The 25,015-nt window shown below is 38.7% G+C and overlaps 1 protein-coding gene and 2 non-coding genes across 7 annotated transcripts in view; all 3 read left to right on the top strand.

The window, feature by feature from the left end:
- The first annotated feature begins 8,108 nt into the window (after positions 1–8,108).
- NOP58 (NOP58 ribonucleoprotein) overlaps positions 8,109–25,015 on the top strand; it is a 33,866-nt gene continuing 16,959 nt past the window's right edge. The window contains exons 1-4 of one of the 5 annotated variants that reach the window (XM_049615160.1): positions 8,109–8,366; positions 16,123–16,199; positions 18,456–18,508; positions 23,393–23,514. In XM_049615160.1, coding sequence (XP_049471117.1) covers positions 8,322–8,366; positions 16,123–16,199; positions 18,456–18,508; positions 23,393–23,514 — 297 coding nt within the window. In that variant the 5' untranslated portion in view covers positions 8,109–8,321. Of the gene's footprint in view, positions 8,367–16,122; positions 16,200–18,455; positions 18,509–18,535; positions 18,831–23,392; positions 23,515–25,015 lie in introns of those variants that run through there. The other 4 variants (XM_049615162.1, XM_049615161.1, XM_049615165.1 and 1 more) reach the window with 4 other exon arrangements.
- Positions 16,749–16,837, top strand: LOC125912014 (small nucleolar RNA SNORD70). The gene has a single exon (XR_007454582.1). It is a non-coding gene; the product is annotated as a small nucleolar RNA SNORD70 (small nucleolar RNA).
- Positions 18,609–18,695, top strand: LOC125912015 (small nucleolar RNA SNORD70). The gene has a single exon (XR_007454583.1). It is a non-coding gene; the product is annotated as a small nucleolar RNA SNORD70 (small nucleolar RNA).

Below are 25,015 nucleotides of genomic sequence, written 5' to 3'. Positions count from 1 at the left end.
CGAGCCATGAATGTGGGAAACCTTCAGAAGTTGGAAAAGGCAAAAAAAGTTTCCCTCCTGGAGCCTACAAGCTCTAGATGTCTTGCTGACACACTGATTTTAGCCCCATGAAGCCCATTTTTTACCTACCACTATCAGACAACAAATTTGTGTTGTTTTAAGCCACTAAATTTGTGGTAATTTGTTACAACAATAGGAAACTAATGCACTGTCTTTGTATGTGAACATGAGCATGTTTCTAGCCAACCTAAAAAGTACACAATTACTGAATCCTACTCCTACCAAAAATTGATATCATTTTGATTATATATATATATATGTATATGTAATATATATATGTATATATATGTAATCTCTATACCCAACAGAGGGCTTGAACTCATAACCCCAAGATCAGGAGTCACATGCTCTACCAACTGAGCCAGCCAGGCACTCTGAGCTTTTCTTTTTTATTTAGCAGCTGTTCTCAGATTTTGAGCTTGAGAGACAAGAGAATTTTCATAGTAGTGATAAAATAATTAAATATCTGGAGAATGCCAAATATATTTAATTATGATTAACATCATCTCCATTTACCAGGTGAAAGTGAACCTCTTTGTGGTTTGTCTAGGAAACTCCAAATAAAGTTTAGGTGTATAACAGTTTTACTATTTTGAATTTGAAGTTTGAATGTGAGGACGATATTTTTAAAATTTATCGGAGAAAAAATTTTTAATTTTTTTAAAAGTTTATTTATTTATTTATTTTGAGAAAGTGCGAGCAGGGGAGAGGCAGAGAGAGGAGGGGGAAAGAGAATTCTATGCAGGTTCCACGCTGTCAGTGCAAAGCCCAATGCAGGGCTCGAACCCATGAACCATGACCTCAGCCGAAGTCAGACACTTAACTGACTGAGCCACCCAGACGCCCCCAAAATTGTAATCTTTTAAAGAGTTATCAGAGCAGACAAGATATGAATACAAGTCATACAAGTATTAATCTCTGTAAGTCAATCAAAATAAGAGTTTTGTTAAACTTTAGATAAGTTATAATCTATCTTTTTTTTTTTTGAAATATGCAAAGTACGCTGCATGTTTACTCAGAAAATATTTCACACAATAGAAGAATCTTATTTGAATTTTGGGCAAGCTAGGAATTTCTGAAGAATTTTATAACTGGATCTCCCCTTATGTCATTATGCACTGTTATGTAATACTTGTGCAGATAATAGACCAATCTAGGGGCACAACTTTAAGATTTATTAACACCTTGTCCATATATAGAGCTTTTCTCTCCAATGTGGCTTAGTTCATTTGTATATTTCCATAAGACTTTCCTATTTCCCTTTGAGAAAGGAGAGAGAAAAAGTCATGCCTCCAGAACCCTTATACTTCTCAAGAGATCATGAAGCTCCAGACAAGTTAGAAACAACAGGTCCTACTCTATTTAGATTTCCGTTCTACCACACATTCAGGCTCATTCATATATGTGTTACATAAACCAAGTGAATCATTTTAAAGTTCTCTTGTCTTTTTACTAAATCCATATGCCTGGAGTTAGCCAAACTGTAAGGTTTAGAGCCAACTATCATGTTTAGGGAGCACACACTTTCCACGAGACTGCCCTTACTCTGACACTAAATGCAAATTTTAGAGGGTTTCCAAAACCACCCTCAGGTTTGGTAATACTAGAAGGACTCACAGAACTTACTAAAAGCTGTTTTATACTCATGGTTATAATTTTTTTTTAAATTTTTTTATTTTTAACGTTTATTTATTTTTGAGACAGAGAGAGACACAGCATGAACGGGGGAGGGGCAGAGAGAGAAGGAGACACAGAATGGGAAGCAGGCTCCAGGCTCTGAGCCATCAGCCCAGAGCCCCACGCGGGGCTCGAACTCGCGGACCGTGAGATCGTGACCTGAGCTGAAGTCGGACGCTTAACCGACTGAGCCACCCAGGCGCCCCTCATGGTTACAATTTTTAAAAATTTTTTAATTTTTAAGTTATCCCCACACACAAAGTGGGGCTCAAACTCACAACCCCAAGATCAAGAGTTTCATGCTCCACAGAGTGAGCCAGCCAGGGCCCCCCCCCCCCCCCCCCCCACCTCCGCCATGATTACTATTTCTTAAAGGGAAAGGATACATATCAAAATCAGCTCATGAAAGGAGCGCATAAAAGGCAAAAATCTGGGAGCACTTCAAACATAAAACTTTCAATGTCCTTTCTCATGCAGTTGACACATTGTTACTCTCCCAGTGTTGATGTTTGACAATATTCATAGAGGACTACCAACCAGGGAAGCTCATTTGAGCTTCCAGGTACAGAGTTTTTATAAAGACTTCATCACATAGGCATGATTGATTGATTGCCCATTGGGTTGAACGCAGTCTCCAAGGTTAGTTACATTATTGGTCACATGGCCACCCCCCACCCTAAACAAAGACACTCCTATTGAGTATACACAAAACATATATTAAAAGGAAATTATTCAGTTTGGTTACCAAGGTTCTGTTAACAGAGGAAAAAAAAAAAAAAACCAAACAGCGATTTTCTCACAGGTGTATCTTGTCTATAAAGCTTTTCCCTTATCTTCAGGTATTAGCATTGCAAAAGGCAGGGATAGAGTTGTTTGTGTTTGAGAGTATAAGTTACACAAAGTCTCAAAATTTCACTTAATCCTGGATCTAGAACTGAAACCTGGTTTCGTTGTGTTTTGTTTTTGTTTCCTTGGGGCACAAAGTTGTGTTTGTATGTTTGTTTCCTATCTGTAGGATGTGATATGTATGTTTACCCTTAGTGGAAGAAAGTGGTGTGAATTTTGTCCCACATGTCTTTAGTTTCCTTCTTGATATCTCCCTCCTATGGTCTATTTGAATTATTGTCTTAATTTAATTTAATTACGTGCCATTTACTGAGCACTTAGGTTAAGTCAAACAAAGATACTATCTTGTTTAATAGTCACAATAACTCTTTGAGGTAGATGTTACTTCTATTTTACATACTAGAAAAGTGCCAAAGAACTTAAATCATTTACCCGAGGACTTAAGATCCATTAAATAGTAGGAGATGAAGCTGAGATTTGAACTCCTGCTACATTGTTTGGTTTTTTAATGTTTATTTTTAAGAGAGAGAGAGCACGGGGGAGGGGCAGAGAGAGAGGGAGACACAGAATGTGAAGCAGGTTTCAGGCTCTGAGCTGTCAGCAGAGAGCCTGACACAAGGCTCAAACTCCTGAACCATGAGACCATGACCTGAGCCGAAGTCCGTCGCTTAACGGACTGAGCCACCCAGGTGCCCCTCTGCTACATTGTAATTGTGTTTGTACTAGTAGGCTTTTCCCATCAATCAGCAGCAGTTTCAGGGCACAGATTATGTATTGTACGTCTTTGAATGACCAGAACAAAGTATAGCGTCTAGTATGTTGTAGGCATATAAATGAATGAGCTATCTTTTACAATTTTATAATTGTTAAACATGCATAAATCTTATTTTCTGAAAAAGTAAGTCCCCTGAGGGCAAGGAACGTTGAAGTTGGATCAGAGGTGCTGATGTCAAAACTAGAGACCAGCTAATAGTCTGTTCAGGCCCATACCATGATGTAGTTCAGTATCTGGACCTTAGTTTTACAAGTAAGAAACTCAATTTTGACCATGAATCCAGAGTTAATAACTTTAGAGGGAATTGCTCATTTTGTACAAGCTCACAAGAAAATGATGAAAGAGTGTAAGTATAATTTAACTGGTCAGAGATGAGATTTTCTTGGGCTGTTTTGAAGAGCTGGCTCCCCAAAACATATCACCTCTGTGTTTTCTGGGTAGACTGCCCTCTCTGGAGGCTATTCAAACTGTTATGTCTCAATGTTCAGGAAAAAAATTTTTAATGTTCAGGGAACTTTTCAACTAAAATAGGCACTCAATTGAAACAGATGCTCTTGATTTACACAGGGTCTAGAGTATGTAGGGTAAATAAGGGAAAGACATTAATATTTTCATTCAGGGGGTGCCTGGCTGGCTCAGTCAGTAAAGCGTGCAACTCTTGATCTCAGGGTTGTGAGTTTGAGACTGGATGTACAGATTACTTAAAAATAAAATCTTAAGAAAAAAAAGATTTCAGAGGCACTTGCATGGCTCAGTCCAACTTCAGCTCAGGCCATGATCTCACGGTTCATGAGTTAGAGCCCTGTGTCGGGCTCTGTGCTGTCAGCTCGGAGCCTGGAGCCTGCTTCAGATTCTGCGTCTCCCTCTCCCTCTCTGCTCCTCCCCCACTCACTCTCTGTAGCTCTCTCTCTCAAACATAAATAAACATTAAAAAAAATTTTTTTTAAAGATTTCATTCAGGTACTGATCTGAGACACTGATCTGATGGCAGGAAGTCCTCAGAAAACGACAGATTGAAGAGAGCAACAATAGGCTCATGAGAGGAAACCATCCTGTATTTAGTTGCATGAGCCAGACTGAGAAGTAAAACATGGCTGTTAGAACAGAAGTTTGAGCCTGTTTCCAACCTATGTCCTAACTACCTCTCTTTCCTCCAAGTACCTGTGGTCTCTGGAAGGAGAGGACTTTTGCAAAAAGAAAAATATGTCTCACCGAAGAACAGGTTAGGAAGCACAAAAGCTGCTTCCTTCCTACCTGGAGAAGAACAAGAACCCCTGATGGTGGTAGTCTGCAGAAAATGGGCAATGGTGTGGACATCGCCTGTGTTCAAAAATGTGGCAGCAGTTAACAGCAGAAAGATGGCAATACTAGCAGACACCAGGGAGTCTGCAAGGGAATACAAAGCGACAGGCAGCAGCTCAATTCTATAATAGAAACAGTCTCTATGGCCCATCCTCTGGGGTTTCCTAAAGGATACAGTGAGGGAGATTGTGTTATCTTGGGTTCTTAACTTCTCTGAAAAGGCAAATGGGGGTAATAATAAGAGTACCTATTGGGGTACCTGGGTGGTTCAGTCAGTTGAGCATCCTACTCTTAATTTTGGTTCAGGTCATGATCCCAGGATCATGAGATCAAGTCTCACATTGGGCTCCATGCTGAGTGTGGAGCATGCTTAAAATTCTCTCTCTCAGGGAGCTCAGTGGCTCAGTTGGTTAAGTGTCCGACTTCAGTTCAGGTCATGATCTCATGGTTCACGGGTTCAAGCCCTGCATCGGGCTCTGTGCTGACAGCTCAGAGCCTGGAGCCTGCTTCATATTCTGTGTCTCCCTGTCTCTGCCCCTCCTCCGCTCACGCTCTATCTCTCTACAAAAATAAATAGACATAAAAAAAAAAAAAAAGATTCTCTCTCCCTCTGCCTCTCTCCCCTGTTTGTGCATGCACATGCACACTTGCTCTTCCTCTCTCTAAAAAAAAAAAACAAACAAAAGAGTTGACTTAAAAAAAAGAGTACCTATTGTCTAAATTTGTTTAAGGATTATATCATATGATGCATATTATGAGCACTGAAAAAAAATACTAATTGTTACACTGATAAAAATGTTAATTCATTATTTTAAAATGGGGTCATTTATAGTCACTCCAATACCCGTCATACTGTTCTGAGAACATATCAGGCACACTCCTGCTTGGTGTCTTTGAATAAACTGTTCTCTTTGCCTGAAATACTTTTCCTCTAGATATCACGATGGTTGGCTCCCTAAAGTCATTTTTTTAATTGTTAGTGTTTTGCCATATTTGCTTTCTTTCTTTTTTAAGTTTACTTATTTGTTTTGAGAGAGAGAGAGTGAGTGCATGTGCACAGGAGGGGCACTATCATCACAGAGCCTGATGAGGGGCTTGAACTCACAAACCGTGAGATCATGACCCAAGCCAAAACTACGAGTTGGACACTTAACTGACTGAGTCCCTAAAGTCATTTATTCAAATGTCACTTAAATGAGGCCTTTCCTTACCATCCTGGAATATCTTATTCCCCTGTCCTGCTTTATTTTTCTCTGTAGTATCTAGTACTCTCTAATATACTAGATATTTACTTATTTAGTTTCCCCTTACTAGAATATACGTTTCATGAAGTGTGGAGGTTTTTCCATGTTTTATTCATTGGTATGTCTTAGTGCCTATAATAAAGCCTGACAGAGAGTAAACATTCATAGTTGTTGACTACATAAAAGATGTTTACTACTTGAACTACATGAAAGATCCAAAACATCTCCTTCTATTTATTACAAGGCACATCAAAGGTCTCGTAACAGAAGGATCTCTTTTGCTATTATCAGTCCATCCCCAAAAGTACATGAAGCCTCTACTAGCACCTAGAAATAATTTAATCCCATTATTCATTCCAGTCGTTCATGCACCCATCACTATTCGTACTTATGGAGTCCCTACCATGTGCCAGATACTCACTTGGTACTGGGCATCCAGCAATGAACCTTCATGGAGATTATATTCCAGCTGGGACAGGGATAGGGCTGGAGGGTGGGGAGTGAACAAAAGAACCATGTTTCTTACCTTTGTCCTTTTACCATGTTAAACCACTAATAAAGTAATAAATCCCTCTTCTGGGTTATCTATATTCTCCCATATTCTCCTCCTTATACTTCTTGGTGCTATCTCCCCTTGATCTAGTACTTTGTTTAATTTAATAAAGTATTGAATCTCTTACTTTTCTCTTGCAATAGGGAATTTTTCGGAGAATTACTTTATTTGGCCAAGATCCAAATCCAAATCCAGAGTCAGCTCTGAACCCCTGACTAATGCATCACTGGGCTGATTATATAAATGGCAATGTGCAAAGACAACTTTTTGGAGAAGCACAGTAAAAAGGTTTCTTATTGAATAAGTGGTTTCATTTCTCTTTGAGCAAAAGATGCAAACTTTAGATGCAAGAAAAAGAATTTTACTTCCTGCAAACATTCATTCATTAAATGGTTAAGAATTATTTAATGAGAGCCTACTTCGTGACTAGTACAACATGATGCCCTATACAGATATAATTAAGTGTAAGATACAGAATGCTCCTTCTAGCAGATAACTCTTCAGTTAAAACTAGACAGGGGCACCTGACTGGCTGTGTCCGTAGAGCATGACACTTTTACCCTGGGGGTTGTAAGTTTGAGCCTCAAGTTGGATGTAGCGATTACTTTAAAAAAAAAAAAAATCTTCAAAAAAAAAAACTAGATAAAAAAAGATGATATGTATTGTGAAATTATATAACACCACAAACAGACACGGTGCTTCCACTTCATCCAGCCACTCCATTCACCCTTCCTTTCCTAATCAAGCCATATTAGTATCTCTTTCCTCCCTGATCACACCGAATCCTATGGCTATAATCAACCATGCTCTTGTCTGTATTCCCTCCCCCCATCACTTGGTTCCCCCCAGCCCCCATTCCCACCCCCACGCCACCCTCGACCCCCGCCACTTTCATCTTTCCTGTTATTCAGTCCAGGATTTGATCCCAGGTTGCAGAGCTGCTTGAAAAAAAATCAAGTTACTTGGTGTTCCAAAACTTTCATCAGGTTGCAACTTAATGCTTTCACGCAATCCGCGTATAAAGCCTGGGAAGTGAGGAAGGAAATTTCACTCCTATTGAAAGCCAGACTTGTGGAATAATTGAGGTATTAGAAATCAGTCACTCAAACTGAAAAGTCCCAGAAAAGCAAATTACACTAAGACAAGGACATAAAGTCTAAATGCATACCCTAGAATCATTGCAGCAAAAATGGGAGAGGCGTACGTATGTATGAAAGACATCTATGCTAAAAATCAATTTGCAAGAGAGAAGAGAACGGCCAGGAATGCTCGCAAATACAGCGACAGTCATGGATGGTGTCACCCTGAGAAGTTCACTTCAAGGCAGGGCTATCCAGCGAGCAAAGTTAAAGGGCTAGCATTTCCCAGATTCCAGATGCCTGGGGTAAACAGACGAGACTGCTGCGCATTTCCCTTAAAGTAAAATATATCCTATGTGGGAATTTCAAAAATAATAAAAAGGGAAGTTTTTCCCCTTTTGGATTTCCCTGCAGTCCAGCCACTTAAAAGCTCGCTTTAGTCCCTAAGAAATCTCGCAACAACACGGTCTTTTTTTTTTTTTTTTCTCTCCCCCCTCTCCCCCCCAACTCCGTTGGCGGGAACATATCGGAAGCAACGGCACGCTCTCCGTCGGAAGTGACGCAATATCCCAGAATCCTTGGAGAAGGAGGGGCGCTTTCAGGCGTTCTTTGCGCAGTGTGGTGTGGAATCTTTAGGCAACGTGGTGTGGTTCTTTGCAAGGAGGCGTGCGGCTTTGTGCTTGGCCCGCTGCGGCCTTGCGGACCTTTCGGGCCGAAAGTTTGATTTCTTTTCACTGATAACAGAGCTCGCGGCGGGCCACGCAGGGCCCTAACCCGGCCTCACCATGTTGGTGCTATTTGAAACGTCTGTCGGCTACGCCATCTTTAAGGTAGGTTGGTGATTGAGCCATTGGAGGGGGGAGGCTGGTGTTGGGCCGGCGAGGAGAGGGAAAGACGTAAGAAGAAGACAGCACTGCTCAGGATCGCGTGGGAGCCGTTTGTGTCCTCCTGCCTTGAAAGGTGGGGGAAGGCTTTGGGCCTGGGAGGCATGTTTCGGTGAACACGTGGCGCCGCCGTTTGGGGCGCAGGGTTCTGTGTTAGAGCATTTAGCTTGGTGAGAGAGGTGAGCGGGAGCTGTATTAGAATTTCACAGGTAAAGGTGAGGAGTTTGGGGTTTATTCTTAGTGGTTTTGAGCAATGATTGAGAGGTTTTAAGCAGAGGAATGACTTGATCTAAACTTGTCTTAATGAAGTTGCTTTGCTGTGTGAAGAATAGATTATAGGAGGCAAGAAAGAAAGGAAGAATATTTTTGCATCAATGTAGACAAGATGAAATTGCTTGGATTAAGGTTGCTACGGAGGGAAATAAATACCAGGAGAAAATTTGAAGGTAGAACTGGTGGGTTTGGCTAATGAATGAAGTGAGTGGGCTGTGATGGTAGCGAAGAGAAGAAAAAAACAAGATGGTTGGGTTTTTTTGGAGACGGGAGGATACTAAAAAGGTCCAGTTTGGGCTGTGAAACTTGCGGTGTCTGTTAAATCGTCATTTTTTAAGTTTAATACCTAAGGGAGAGATCTGGGCCGATGGTAATCAATTTGAGATTTGGTTGTCCTAATAAAGTTTGAAATTTGAAGTTTATCAGCACGGAGCTGATTGAGAAATGGGACATTCGTGTAGTAGGATGCTATAGAGTTGTTAGAAAGAATGAGAAACTGAGTGCTATCCATGTGCTAGCCAGTCTTCTGAGTTCTACAAATGTAGCATCGAAAAACAAAATTTTCATATATGTGCTGTTAAGGCAAAAATGGATAAAATATGTATAGTAAGATTCTAGCTATGAATCAAAAAACTGGTATGAGTGCGGAAAATCTGCAATCAGTTTTCCAAAATATTGGTTTAGAGAAAACTTTAAGGTTTTCTTCAGACTTTTGAAAATACAGTTCCATTTGCACTTGGTACATTACTTATTATTTTTTAAGAGATAAAATGGTAAAAGCCAAAAGCTAGCTTTGCTTATTTTTTCTCATTGGAGTTGTCTGTAATTGCAATATTAGAAATTTTAAGGGACTTGGGAAAGCTTTGGAACGTGGAGTATGTCTATTTTACGTTTTCCCAGCTTCTTGGCACTCTTTTCTAAATTCTTAAATAGAATTCTGCACATGTGCCCAAATTTTCTTAGCCAGCATGGTCTGTCATATTTTGAATTTGTGTATATGGATGAATTTCATCTAAATTGGAGTCATTGTGTACTGTCCACTGGATGCTGATAGAGAGAGGGGCAACTCTGCAGTCCACTGTGTGCCTCTGATTGGTAGGAAGGAATTGACTTAGCAATTGTAGTGACCTGGGTCATAAAACACTTAACCATGTTTCTTAATAAATTACTGGTTTCTATTAATGAAGAGTGTTCTCCACAAAAATAAGTCTTGAGTATTCTGTCAGTTTCTAATGCTATCTATCTGCAAGTCACTGTTCAAATTGTGGTTTATGGTTCCATGTAATAGATAAATAACTAAAGGCTTGAGTATATTGAAATAATGATTTTACTCCCAAATATTTGCGATTAATAGCAGTTACTGATTGTTAATAAAACAGTCATACAAAATGTTCTGGAATTAATAGTGGTTGCACAGTTTTGGGAAAATATGCTAAAAAGTAAGTCGTACACTTGAGAAGGGTGAATATTACAGTATATAAATTATATATTAAAGTGCATATGTAGTACAAAATCATTAGCTCCCTTTTCATGATCTTTCAGAACACTGGGGTATAAAACTATATTGGTTTGCATGAAATTCGTGCTTTAATATGAATGCTTTTGTTGTTGTTTTGGTGTTTTGTTTGAGTTTGAGAGAGAGAAGGCACACGCAAGGGTGGGGTGAAAATCTAAAGCAGGCTCCGTGCTCAGCAGCAGAGTCCGATGCTGGGCTGGATGTCACCACTCTGGGATGGTGACCTGAGCCAAAATCAAGTGGACATTCAACCGACTGAGCCACCCAGGAGCCCCAAGAAATTTTTAAAACTTTTTAAACCTCAGGTCATAGTAAGGAATACATTTATTCTGTTATGTTCCAGTGTGTATATAGCATATATACGCTGTGTATGAAGCCATATATACAGAGTGATTCACAAAGAACTAAATACTTTCTAAAAAAATTACTGTGTTAACATGGTAATATGTGAATACAAAGACAATACTGAAAGAACTGTTGTTATTTTTAGAATATTGTAAAAACTCAACCTGTGTTCCTTGTCGTGTGGCAGGCACACATAGCAAGATTAAAGGCATCTTTTGGTTTTAATAATCACATTGTAGAGTGCATCCCTCTGTTTGTGTTCTTTTATTTCCTCAAGGCCATGAGGAAGAGATTTTTTTTTTAGGTGTATACCACAGGTCATGTATAATATGATTAGTGAGCAGTATGGTTTTCCAGCTGCATTTATTGAGTATAGCTTACATACTGTATAACTCACTTATTGTAAATGGTGCAGTTTGATACATTTTAGTAGAATTTATACAGCTGTGCAAGTTACAATCCAGTGTAGAGTACTTCCTCTTAAAAAATAAAGCTCTGCCCATTTGCAAGTCAGTCATACCGAGCTCTAGGCAACCACTGTCTGTATAATTTTGTCATTTCTAGATATTTCATGTAAGTGAAGTAATAGTTTTTTTGTGTCTGGCTTTTTCACTTCCGCTTTTGAAGCTAATCCATGTTGCATGTATCAATTTGTTCCTTTTTGAATAATTCACACTTGAAACTATTCCAAGTCATCCTGTGTAACAACTCACACAGTTTCATAGAACAATACTTAACCATTTTGTTTGTGAAATAAAACTTTAAAAGTTAGCATTGAGGGGAGCCTGGGTGGCTCAGTCAGTTAAGCATCCCAGCTTGGCTCAGGTCATGATTTCGTGGTTTGTGAGTTCAAGCCCTGCCTTGAGCTGTATGCTGACTGCTCAGTCTGGAGCCTGCTTCAGATTGTGTGTGTCCCCCCCCCCCTTCCCCCATTCCTCCCTTGCTCGCTTGCTCACTCGGTCTCTTTCTCAAAAGTAAATAAAGATTAAAAAAATTTTTTTTAGGTTAGCATTGAATGTTTATTCTTTTAAATTTATTTATGTTGTGAGAGCGCACGTGGACACACCCATGAGAGTGGGGGAAGGGCAGAGAGAGAATCCCAAGCAGGTTCTGCACCAGTGCAGGGCTCAAACTCATTGAGATCATGACCTGAGCCCAAGTCGGGCCACCCAGGCACTCCAGCATTGAATATTTAAATAAAACATAGGGAGTCTCAAAATAACCAATTAAAAAGTGAAAATTAGGGACAGTCACTTTTGATAATAATGTGCCCTTTCCTGCTTATAAATTTCATGCCTGTGTGGAATAGAGGAGGATACCCTAGGACTATCTGGCATGCTGTGGGATGCGTTTGTTTTTACTTTTTATTGTGAAAGTTTTCAAGGAGACAAGTAGAAGATTATAAAGACTCTCCATGTACCCCATTACTCAGCTTCAGCAGGCCCATTTTGTGTCCTCTCTCATTCCCCTCCCCACATTGTTTTGAAGCAAATCCTGGATATTTAGGGGTTTTTTTTTTAAGTTTATTTTATTTTATTTTGAGAGACAGAGCACAAGCAGGGGAGGGGCAGAGAGAGGGAGAGACAGAATCCCAAGCAGGCTGTAGGCTCCAAACTGTCAGCACAGAGCTTGACGAGGGGCTCGAACTCACGGACCGTGAGATCATGACCTTAGTCGAGATGCTTAACTGACTGCACCACCCAGGAGCCCCATGGATATTTAGTTTGATCTGTAAGTAAGTGTGTCTCATGCTGTGAAGGCAGGCGCACAAATGAATTGTGTCTTTCCACAGTATCAGCTTTTTTCAGTGTTAGAGCAAGGTTAGTATAATTATAACTCAGGTTCAGGATTCCAGACTCAACATTTCACTACCTGTTTAACTTGACTTCTTACACATTACAGAAAGCAAAGCACAAGACAGGTTACACAACAAATAAAGTAGAACGGGGGAAAGGAAGTCTTTGATTGCACAGTTGAGATGTGGCCTTGGTCTGGTCCAGGTCAGCTCACAGAACTTACTGCTTATTATAGTCAAGCAGTGGAAGATCTCTATTTTGTTCAGAGATCAGTCAGGCAGGGTCTTGGACAGCAGCTACCTTTTTGATGTGGTCAGATGTGAAAGGGTCAGTGTTAAGAAAGTTTTGACAGTTTACTGCAGAAATCTTCCATTTTAAAAAGGACTTAATAAGTCCTGATTGACAAACCTCTTATGTTTCTATTGGTTATCTTTTCTGAGTATGTCTCAGCTGGTGCTGGTTTCGGCAGTATGGGGTCTTAAGTGGAATGCCCTTGGTTGCTTGTGACATAAGTTACTGCTTGACCTGAGAGACCATCTTGCTCTCTACAGTATGTGTAAGATATAAAGACCAGTTTTAAAACTAAGAACAATAATAGCCTGCTAAATTTTTTTTAATGTTTATTTATTTTTGAGAGAGAGAGACTGAGCACAAGTGGGGGAGGGGGAGAAAGAGAGGAAGACACAGAATCTGAAGCAGGCTCCAGGCTCTGAGCTGTCAGCAGAGAGCCTGATGCAGGGCTCAAACTGACAAACTACAAGATCATGACCCAAGCTGAAGTCGATTGAGCCACCCAGGCTCCCCAGCCTGCTAAATGTTTTAATGGTAATAACTACACACCGTTTCTACTTGGAAATGGAAATTATTGTATCATAATCCAAAATGATAAAACTTGAAATGGACTTTGTATGCAAATGTTTTTAGATTTCTCTGTCTGAAAATGACTAAAATTTGAGGCACATTTTACAGAAAATGTAGCAGTTATCTCTTTGTTCAGACTGTCTTTATTAGTAATGTTCTCTTCAGTAAGTTGTAGCACAATTGGAAACATTTAGTAACAAGGTTTTGTTTGTAACAGTCTTTGGAGACCTTTGAGTAGTCATGAATGTTTTCATTACATTTCCCTTGTTACTTTTAGAATGCTGATAATATCTCTTAACTATGCCAGTTGTTACCCAAACGTTATCTTGCTTTTCAACTAGGAAAAAATGTAGATTTTACTCATGAGTCATGTCCCCTGTTTGATACATATCCTCTCGGCAGTTCATGAACTTTTTGGGTATGGTTTAACTGCATTCTCTAAAACTATTTCCAAAAGTTAGAACTATTCTATGAACTTACTTAATCAAAAAGTAACAGTTAATGTTTCAGTGCATTCATGAGATTTGTTGGAAGTTCTGGTGATACACAAAATAGAACTGTTAGAGGTGCCTGGGTGGCTCAGGTATCAAGCCCAGCATTGGACTTGCTCGCTTGCTCTCTGTCTCTCTAAAAAAAAAAAAAAAAAAAAAAAACAACAAAAAAACAAAAAACAACAACAAAAAAACCCCACAAAAAACAAAAAAAGAAACTGTTAGTGGCTTGTAATTTTTGTAAAGATTTTATTTTTAAGTAAACTCTGTGCCCAACGTGGGACTCGAACTTACAACCCCAAGATCAAGAGTCACATACTCTCTTGACCGAGCTAGCCAGACACCCCAGCTTGTAATTTTTTAATACAAACACTATGTTTTGTGATCATGTAGTGCTCTTACTCTGGTCTTTTAAGTTTTTTCATTTTGATTTGTTTTGACTGACTTCTCAAGTTCTGTGAATATATGTAATTTGGCTGTGTGAGATTAAATTTAAAGAACACAACAAATTCTCTCTCCCTCTCCTTCTCCCCACCCCTTCTTTTTTAAGGAAGGGGGGCAGAGGGTGATGGGTGGGGCAGGGAATCCCAAGCCCAGCCCCACACCCAGCATGGAGCACAACGCAGGGCTTGATCCCACAACCCTAGGATCATGACCTGAGCCCAGATCAAGAGGCAGATGCCCAACTGACTGAGCTACCCAGGCAACCCCACAACAAATCCTCCTTAAAATCATCTTGCCATACTTGTCTGACAGAAATTAAATGCAACTTGAAGTATTGTAATTATGTTTTATCACAAAAATATACACTAGATGTAACTGGGCAATAAATCTTACTGTGTAAATATTCTGTGATAATGGATTTGATAAAATGTTTATCAGTAAGGTATAGTTTTAAATTTATCAGTTGAGTATTTTTCCCACAAGAAGACATAATATCTGTATTATATTTCACCAAATTTAATATGCTATTATTTTGCACTGCTAATTAAATTTATCTCCCATCAATTGTAAGGCATGTCAGTTTCAAGGATGTTAAATACAGAGGAAATGGTTTTTAGGATTGAGTCTACCCTGTGTTATGCTTGGTCAGTTGACTTATCCCATCAAGAATTAGTGAGAGTGTGGGAAATGTTTTATTAACTCTTTTTGTTTGTTTGTTTGTTTGTTTGTTTGTTTTTAATGTTTTTATTTTTGAGAGACAGAGAGTGTGAGCAGGGGAGGGGCAGAGAGAGAGGGAGACACAGAATCTGAAACAGGCTCCAGGCTCTGAGTTGCCAGCACAGAGCCCAACGCAGGGCTCAAATTCACCTGCAAGATCATGACCTGAGCCGAAGTCGGACGCTTAACTGACTGAGCCACCCAGGCGCCCCTTTTAACTCTTGATTTAAATGAAACTAATAGACTCTCTTGAAGGCAATTTGGTAGCATCTGTCAAATATAAAATATGCATTTCCTATATGATCAATTAACCGCACGTCTAGTAAAGTATGTCTTATAGAAATACAACATGTGTACATACAAAACTGTTTTCTGAAGGAGAATAAGGAAAATTTAGAAAGACCTTAAACTTCTATAAGAGCATAAGATGGTGGTATTTTCATACAGTCTAATTCTACGTTGTCAAAACCTATAATTGTGTCCGTGTTATGCTAAATGGTATATAGTGTGATTCTGAAAAGTATGCATAAATAAAATGTTGAGAAGACCGTCAAAAAGCCTTAAATATGTATGCCTAATTGTTAATGACTGTTTCATAGATTTAAAGTGCCCCTTTTTTTCCCTTTTCATTTTAAGTTTTCTTGTAACAGGATGTATCTTAAAATTGATAGTATCTCAGTTTTAGAGAAATCCTTAGTACTTTGATGTTAGGGTGATCATAAGCAGTAAATAAAATTTATTCTTTATTCTAGAAAGTAGGGAAATAAAGTCTTTTGTTGTTCTATAAACATATGCTGGGGCGCCTGTGTGGCTCAGTCGGTTAAGCGTCCGACTTTAGCTCAGGTCATGATCTCACGGTTTGTAAGTCCAAGCCCTGTGTCGGGTACTGTGCTGTCAGCCCAGAGCCTGGAGCCTGCTTCAGATTCTGTCGCTCGCCCCTCCCCCACTCATGCTCTGTCTCTCTCTCTCTCTTTTCGAAAATGAATAAATATTTTTAAAAAATTAAAAAACATGTTTTGTGAAGGTGTTAGTGACTCCTTCAAAATGGGAAGTTTTAAACAAAGTCATCAACTGAATTCCATCCAGTTATTAAATGGGGTACTTGAGCTGCTAATTTGATCACGCATTTATGGTGGGTAAAAAAATGGTGTTATTTCAATGAGAACATAGCTTTCACCACTCTCATTTTACATGTACAGTTGTACTTGAAGAGTGTAGTTATATATGTCTAAACTATGCCATTTAAATATTTGTTACAGGTTTTGAATGAGAAGAAACTTCAAGAGGTTGATAGTTTATGGAAAGAATTTGAAACTCCAGAGAAAGCAAATAAAATGTAAGTCATCTTGAAACTAAGAATTTAGTTAACATTTAGGTGTGTTTTTTGTAAGTAATCTCTACACCCAACGCAGGGCTTGAACTCATGACCCCGAGATCCAAGAGTTGCATGCTCTATCGGCTGAGTTAACCAGGGGGCCCAAGTAATAGAATTGCTGAATAAATTGTAGTATATCTATAGATCCTTTGGTGACCTGGGGAGAGGACTGTGGTATACCAAGAAAATCATGCTTCTCAGTGATACATATGTGATCCCATTGTTTCAAGGTTCTCTTAGATCTGTGTATGCGTTTATGCAGGCATAGACACCAACAGATGCCACTTCAAAAGGGTGGAAATGGGGATGGGGTGAGGCACAATAAGTTGAAATTACTATTTTTTCCTAAAATCTTTGTATTGTTAAATGTATTTAAGGGATCACCAGGGTTTTTGTTCCCTGGCAGATAAGAAAACCTTCCTTAATTAAGACAATACTATTTTAGGGACAATAGAAGACTAGTTTTTCTTTTTAAAGGGCTGTATGCTTCATTTGGCTGAGTTAACATGATTCATTGTTGTCAATGATGTATTCTTGTTGGAACTGAATATAACTGATCTAACTCAAATATTCGTCACTACCACTGAGACAACAATGAATTATGAATTAACTGTATATTTTTGTTGAATATAAAATGATGTTACCTTCCACATAAGTGTGTTGGGGAGAAGGAGAGTAAAATAAGGGTAACAGGAGTCAGATTTGACCATTAGCTATTTGTTGTTGTTGTTGTTTATAGAAGAGTTTATTAAACAGCAGGAGCTTAAGTCTCATTTATCTTCTAAAAAGAAATACACCTGAATTATTTGTCACATTTCTTACTGACAGTGTATTAATGAAAATCATAGACAAAATAGATTAATTTTATATCACTGTCTTCATAATTGATAGAATGATTAGATAAAAACAATAATGAATACCTTGATGTAATTGATAAACCTCACAAAATTCCGTATCATACATTATTTTCAATTTCCGATGGAATGCTTTTTAAGATAAACCATATGCTGGGTAATAAAATATGGTTCAGTAAATTTCAAAAGCTTGAAATCTCACAGGGCATATATTATAATGTCAACAGAAATATATTACAAGCTAATAGTAAATTGGTTTTAAGAATACAAATATTTGGAAATAAAGCAACATAGTTCTTTTTTTTATTTAATTTTTTATTTTTTAAAATTCACATCCAAATTAGTTAGCATATAGTGCAACAATGATTTCAGGAGTAGATTCCTTAATGTCCCTTACCCATTTAGCTCATCCCCCCCCAACCTCTCTAGTAACCCTCAGTTCTCCATATTTTTAGTCTCTACTGTTTTGTCACCCTCCCTGTTTTTATGTTATTTTTGTTTCCCTTCCCTTAGGTTCATCTGTTTTGTCTCTTAAAGTCCTCATATGTGTGAAGTCATATGATTTTTGTCTTTCTCTAATACTTAGCATAATACCCTCCAGTTCCATCCATGTAATTGCAAATGGCAAGATTTCATTCTTTTTGATGGCTGAGTAATACTCCCATTGTATATGTATACCACATCTTTGTCCATTCATCCATCGATGGACATTTGGGCTCTTTCCATACTTTGGCTATTGTTGATAGTGCTGCTATAAACATGGGGGTGCATGTGTCCCTTCGAAACACCACACCTGTATCCCATGGATAAATGCCTAGTAGTGCAATTGCTGAGTCGTAGGGTAGTTCTATTTTTAATTTTTTGAGGAACCTCCATACTGTTTTCCAGAATGGCTGCACCAGCTTGCATTCCCAGACCATTAGCTATTTTTTAATGACATTTGTACTAGATGGACAAATCAGTGTTGTGAGATTCCTGACCTGAGAGGTACTCTTAATTCCTTTTCTAAGGTCTCCTATTCCATATAGTAAAAGGCATCTGTGTCCAGATTTAAGCAACAGAGGTTATGTTCAGGCTTCAACATCTTTCCTGTGGTTGAGATGTGGTACCAAACCTCTTAGCTATTTTTCCTTCAAACCCTACAATCTTCTCTTAGTCCAGACATTAATGACCTAGTATTTGGAGAAACTAGTTGTTTTAATATGAATTTATCTAACTTTGCACCCTCATGCCCAGTGACAGGAAAATTTATTTTGTTGGTGTATGCTTTGAAAACAGTCCAGAACCTCTTTCCTAAATATATGGCTTTTGAAGAATCAATTTGCCCTCATAACTTTTCTTTTTTTTTTTTTTTTCCTTCTAGAGTAAAGCTTAAACATTTTGAGAAATTTCAGGATACAGCAGAAGCATTAGCAGGTAAAGTGAAAGACTAGCTTTTTTTGGTTTTATTTATAATCTTGTCAATGTATTATTCTTATCAAAAGATTATGTGCTTCAGTTGCCTGAGTTAACCTTATTCAATGTTGTCAATGATGCATTCTTTTTGGAACTGAATTTAAGTGATCTAACTCTAATTCGTCACTACCACTGAGACAACATTGAGTTAGCTTTTTTCACCATAGGGCTTGTTCCCCCCCATGTGATGAGTGTGAGAAGTGGTTAAGTTGATCTCCCTGTGGAAACCAACAGCATAATGCTGAAGCACAATTCAGTAAAAGCTGTTCTACAAGGGACCAAGGTAATGTAGTCAAGTGCACAGCCCTCTGATGATTTTAATTCAAGGGTAAAGTTGAGAATAGCCAGGATTCACAGTTGAAATAATAATAAAGCAGCTTTTGGGGATTTTTTTTTAGTATGAAACCTACACAGAGCCTTAAGAGTTAATCTGAAGGGAACATGAAGAATGGATGGCTCATATCCTTCAACCAGTCCTCATAATGGGAGAACAGACATAAAGTAATAAGGTGTATCATCTAGGTTTGGCTTTAATAAGCAGTTGGTCTTAACAAGCTTGTTCCCCCCTGCCCATAGTGTTAGGGAAAATAAGAAGACTGGATATAAAATTCTAATCATGGATTTTTCAGTTGCTTAAGTTCTATATATTAAGTCAGCCAACTGCTTGTTGGTATAACCTGAAAATGTAGACTATAAAGAATATGGCTTATAATTAGGCAAGAATATCATAGACCCAAATAATATTGTTCATCAGCCACAAAAGAGGAGTATAATTCTCTTGTTAAAATTAGGAATCTAACTAAACATGCTAGAATATTAATAGACCGCCCCAACATTGGCAGAGGGGTAGCTGAAGAAAGACCCAATAAGACCAATTTTTTAATTTTTAAAAAGAGTTCTAGGGCTGCTGCATCAGTAAGTCAGTAATTAAAGCCTCATAGAGCTATTAAAGCACAACAATGATAATTTTTTAAATTTTAGTTTTTGTTCTTATTTTTTTTAGTAATCTCTATACCCAACTTGGGGTTTGAAGTCATGGCCCCAAGATCACAAGTTGCATGTTCTTTCAACTGAGCCAGCCAGGTGCCTCCCTGCCTAGAGAATTTTTTAAAAGATCAGTTTATCACAGCTTTAAAATTATATGGGTAGAGTTTTGCTAAAACTCTATAGAAAAAGATTGTGTTCATTATTTTCCAACTCAGGTAGGGTGTGCAATATTCACATAGACTGATTTGAACAGCTCCTGCTGAAGCTATAAAGTGCAGTGGCCCTGATCCCAAGTGACTTCTTTTGAATTCCCTTTTGCATATTACTTCTTTAATCTTTTTTGGGCTATTTCTGACCAGTCCATATTAAATGGTCTACTTCTACCCAGACATGAAGCAGATTTTTACTATTTTAATTTTTCTTTATGTTTATCTTTGAGATCGAGAGAAATAGCATGAGTCGGGGAGGGGCAGAGAGAGAGGGAGACACAGAATCTGAAGCAGGCTCCAGGCTTTGAGCTGTCAGCACAGAGCCCGACATGGGGCTTGAACCCACGAGCTGTGAGATCATGACCTGAGCCAAAGGCAGACACTCAACCAGCTGAGCCACCCAGGTGCCCCCAGATTTTTACTATTAATAGCTAATATGTTGATCATGTAGTGTGTGTCAGATTTTGTACTCATCATTTCAAAATTGTTGTTTAATCCTTGAAACAGTCCTGTGGGATACATATTAATAACTATTTTACAGAAAAACTGAGGCTTAAGAGGTATCTCATTTCCCTACTGAGCTTTTGGTATACCTTAAAATACTGTAAAATAAATGGCTAAAATGCCATACTAGCTAAGAATTTAAAGTCAGCCCCCCTCCCCCATCTTCCTTCCAGGAAGGCAGAGACTATATTGTTCTTCGCTGTCAAATTGCTAGATTCTAGCATATAAATATTTTGGATAAAGGGATGAAAGTAGTGAGCTCTGTCAGGAATCTGCCTTTTCTCATCTATTTTTACCAGAAACTCAACATCACCTTATTAAGAGAGTAGTCTTTCCTGGAAATTAACTTCCCACTCCCTGTAAAAAGCAATTATAGTATGACAAAACCAAAACTGAGTGGTTATAGATATGGTAGTGTACATTTAAAACTCCGTAGCCCAAGAAACAGTCTGATCTGTTGTGATGTCAAGAATTTATATGAGGTGGGGGTGGGGAGCTGGCTGGCTCAGCTGGTAGAGCATGAGACTCTTGATCTCAGGGTCATGAGTTCAAGCCTCGCATTGGATGTGGAGCCTACTTAAAGTCTTTAGGGTGCTTGGCTGGCTCAGTTGGAGGGGCAGTGTGACTCTTGATCTCAGGGTCATGAGTTCAAGCCCCACATTGGGTGTAGAGATTACTTAAATAAATAAGTAAATAAACTTTTTTTTTTTTAAATAAAAGATTGAATTAAAAAAAAAGAATTTATATTGGTCCTAGAAATTCAAATATGCTGTTGGTATGGAGAGCTTTATCTTTACTCTCGGTCTAATTTTCAAGTTGCAAGTCTTCCAAATGCCACAGAAAAATTTGGCACCAGCCTACATTTGGATGAAGTGGGAAAATTACTGGGAAGTGGCTAGTGAAGTAGAATAAAGACTCTGTGTCCTCTATTTTTTTTTTTAATGTTTATTTATTTTTGAGACAGAGGGAGACAGTGCGAGTGGGAGAGGGGCAGAGAGAGAGGGAGACACAGAATCTGAAACAGGCTCCAGGCTCTTGAGCTGTCAGCACAGAGCCCGACGCAGGGCTCGAACCCACGAACCATGAGATCATGACATGAGCCGAAGTCGGACACTTAACCGACTGAGCCACCCAGGTGCCCCAAGACTCAGTGTCCTCTTAACTTCATCACCATCTCTGTTTCCCATGTTTTATTTATTTATTTTTTAAGTCTATTTATTTGTTTTGAGAGGGAGAGAGAGCAGGGATTCCATGAAGTCTCTGCAATGTCAGGCAGGAACCTGACTCGGGGCTCAATCCCACGAACTGTCAGATCATGACCTGAGCTGAAATCAAGAGTTGGATGCTTAACCAGCTGAGCCACCCACGTGCCCCTGTTTGCCATCTTTTAAAAATACATATTACAGGGGCAGCCCAGATCCAGCTCTCCATCAGGGTTCTCACTGATAGTACACAGCGTGCTTGGGATTCTCTCTCCCTCTCTCCTCCTCCCTACACTCTCTCCCTTGGTCTCAAAAATAAACTTAACAAAAAAATACATATTATGAAGAGTAATTAACAGGTTTTCTCATAATAAAGGGAAGATCAATCTAAGCATTAGATCTAGAGTAGAAATTTTTGCTTATAAGAAAAGAATTTTTAAAGGAAAACTCCAGGTTAAAATGTAAAAGATGGGGTGCCTGGGCGGCTCAGTAGGTTGAACATGTGACTTCAGCTCAGGTCATGATCTCACCATTTGTGAGTTCAAGCCCTGCATTGGGCTCCCTGCTGTCAGCTGGGAGCCCGCTTCAGATCTTCTGTCCCCTTCTCTCTCTCTCTCTCTCTCTCTCTCTCAAGAATAAAAATAAATATTTTTTTTAAATGTAAAAATGATGGTATGCAAGATTGAGAACAGAAGCTGGAAGTTGAAATTTTTTAATTATAAAAGGAAGTAAGATAACTCCTATTAGAAAGGCAGATCATAAGGAGTCAGTATTGTACAGTATGGTTGGAACCTAACAAAAATAGCTTGAGTCTCAACTTCTTAGAGTGTCTCAACCTCTGTAAGAGCTTTATGGTAGCCAGATGATTTTTGTCCTCACCTTTCATTTTCCCAGACAACAGGTGAAATGGACTTGTAATTCAAATGGATGGAGATGTGGTCATGAAAGAGCAGGTACCTGGCTGATAAAGCATAAATTGCCTGGCCTTAGAAATTGTGACAGAATTCCTTCCTGCCAGGAGTACTTTAAATTCAGCCAGAACCAGCACAGATAACAGGAGGTGTCAGTCCATGTGGGTCCAGAAGATCTAAGTGTAAGCCTAAAGAATAGTGAGACTTAATAAATTAGCAGATTTATTTTTTTTTTTTTAATTTTTTTTTTTTTTCAACGTTTTTATTTATTTTTGGGACAGAGAGAGACAGAGCATGAACGGGGGAGGGACAGAGAGAGAGGGAGACACAGAATCGGAAACAGGCTCCAGGCTCCGAGCCATCAGCCCAGAGCCTGACGCGGGGCTCGAACTCACGGACCGTGAGATCGTGACCTGGCTGAAGTCGGACGCTTAACCGACTGCGCCACCCAGGCGCCCCAAATTAGCAGATTTAGAACCTTCCACAAATGAAAGCAGTCTCAGATTGAAGAGGCTGTCTTTAGTGGGGAATTCCCCATCACTGGAGGTTTACAAGCAGAGGCCTGATGACATATCTGAATCAGGATTAGCAAAAGCCCTCCACTCAGACATCCTTACCCCGCAGCAGGACCTTCCAAATGAATATACTCCTTTTACAGGCCAGTTTGTTTATAATGATATAGGAGAGGGAATTTACTTTTGATTCCAGAATAGATTGTTTCTAACGTTTTATGATTTTAGCTCTGAGTTCAAGAGTAGATTTCCTATTACATAGGGAAAGGAATGTTGGTTCTGCTTTAATTCCCAATTCTAGAGCTGAAATGGGGGTGGGAAGATCAGATGAAATTCAAATGTGTAACTCCTTCAGTGTTTTTTACATTTATCATTTCATTTTAGAAGTAATGTTAAATTCACCCTTTTTGAAAGGTAAAAGGAAATGTTTATTTTGCTTTATCTTTTAAGTTTAAATGAGAGCTTAAGTTCTTAAAATTAGAAACTTGAGAATTCTTTGGTTTTTCTTTTTCCTCAAAAGCATTTACAGCTCTGATGGAGGGCAAAATCAATAAGCAGCTGAAGAAAGTTCTGAAGAAAATAGTAAAAGAAGCTCATGAACCCTTGGCCGTAGCTGATGCTAAACTAGGAGGGGTCATAAAGGTAATTTTTTTTTCATGCCTGCTAATCAGAGTTCACCATACAGCTTAGCAACTACAAAGACTTGGCTTTGCATTGAGTTGTTTGTTTTAAGTTCTCATACTTGATCTTTTCTCCTTTACCTATAGAATAATTGATTTCCAAGATATACTAAGCATATAAAAGTAATGCCTGGTCATTGTAGAAAATATTGATACCCCTAAAATGATTAAAAAAAAAAATAGCTTTAATCTTGCTGCCCAGAGATAATCTGTTAACACTGTATCCTGCCATGTCTTTGTTCAGCCACATTTCTTTTTCTTTCAACAGAAATGGAAACATGACATTTCTTTTGAGTGTGTGTGTTTATTAGAAAACTTTAGCAGGGGGTAGAGTTTCTAGAGATTGGTAGAAATAGTGGAAAAATGGGCTCCCAAGAACGAAAAGAAGAGTTTGAGAGCCGGTTGCGATAGTTTGATCTTCAGTGGTTATTGTAGATCTTACAGTGACAGATTAATTATTGTGTTTGTGAATATACCTCTGTTTTTTGGGTTTTTTTTTTAAGTTTATTTAAGTAATCTCTACTTTCAACATGGAACTTGAACTCACGACCCTGAGATCAAGACCCTCTGTGCTCCTTCCAACTGAGCCAGCCAGGTGTTCCATACCTCTAATTCTTAAAGTAAGGTTTATATTATGTTGTAGGGTTTTGTGTTTTTTTGTTTTTTTACTGTTTTATTTATTTTTGAGAGAGTGCACGTGTGCGAGTTGGGGAGGGGCAAAGAGAGAGGGACAGAAGATCCTAAGTGGACTCTGCGCTTACAGCAGCAAGCCCGATACGGGGCTCGAACCCATGAACCATGAGATCATGACCTGAGCCAGAAGTCAGATGCTGACTGAGTCACCCAGGCACCCCGTGTTAAATAGGTCTTTTTAGGTAAGAAAATGCTAAGTAGATTTGAGGGGGTTTTTTGGCCAGGATTGTAAATTTAAGAAGTTCAATTAAATGAATTTCTAACACTGTCTGGTAAGTAATGAAGTTTTCTGTGATGATGTCAATCTCTATCTTCATTCTTTGGTGTGCCCACAAGTGTTTGTAGTTTTCTGTTGAAAACATTAGATTTTAGCATAGTACAGAAGAAATTGTTGAATGGTGGGATTATGGGTATTTTTATTTTTTTCTTTTCAGTTTCTCTGTTTTAAAAACTTACACTGAAGATCACTCATACATACCAAATATTTGTTTCTTAAACATGATGTAATACATCTAATTTTGCATGCATGTCATTATTTGCATTGGATAAACTAGCACAATACAATGAATTATTGAATTGAATACCAAATACAATGCAAAGTGAAAAGAAATGAATGGGTGCAGAACAAAATTTATTAATGTGTGGAGGGTGTGTGTGTAAAAAAATTGTATAGTAAACCCTTGAACAACTTAGGTGTTGGGGTGCCAACCCTTCCCCCCACACACACGCACACACAGTCAGAAATCTGTGTATAACTTTTGACTCCGCCA

The sequence above is a fragment of the Panthera uncia genome (assembly GCF_023721935.1).
Source record: "Panthera uncia isolate 11264 chromosome C1 unlocalized genomic scaffold, Puncia_PCG_1.0 HiC_scaffold_3, whole genome shotgun sequence".
Taxonomy (NCBI): Eukaryota; Metazoa; Chordata; class Mammalia; order Carnivora; family Felidae; genus Panthera; species Panthera uncia.
The sequence above is the reverse complement of the archived record's forward strand: the minus strand, read 5'-3'. Positions and strand labels throughout refer to the sequence as shown.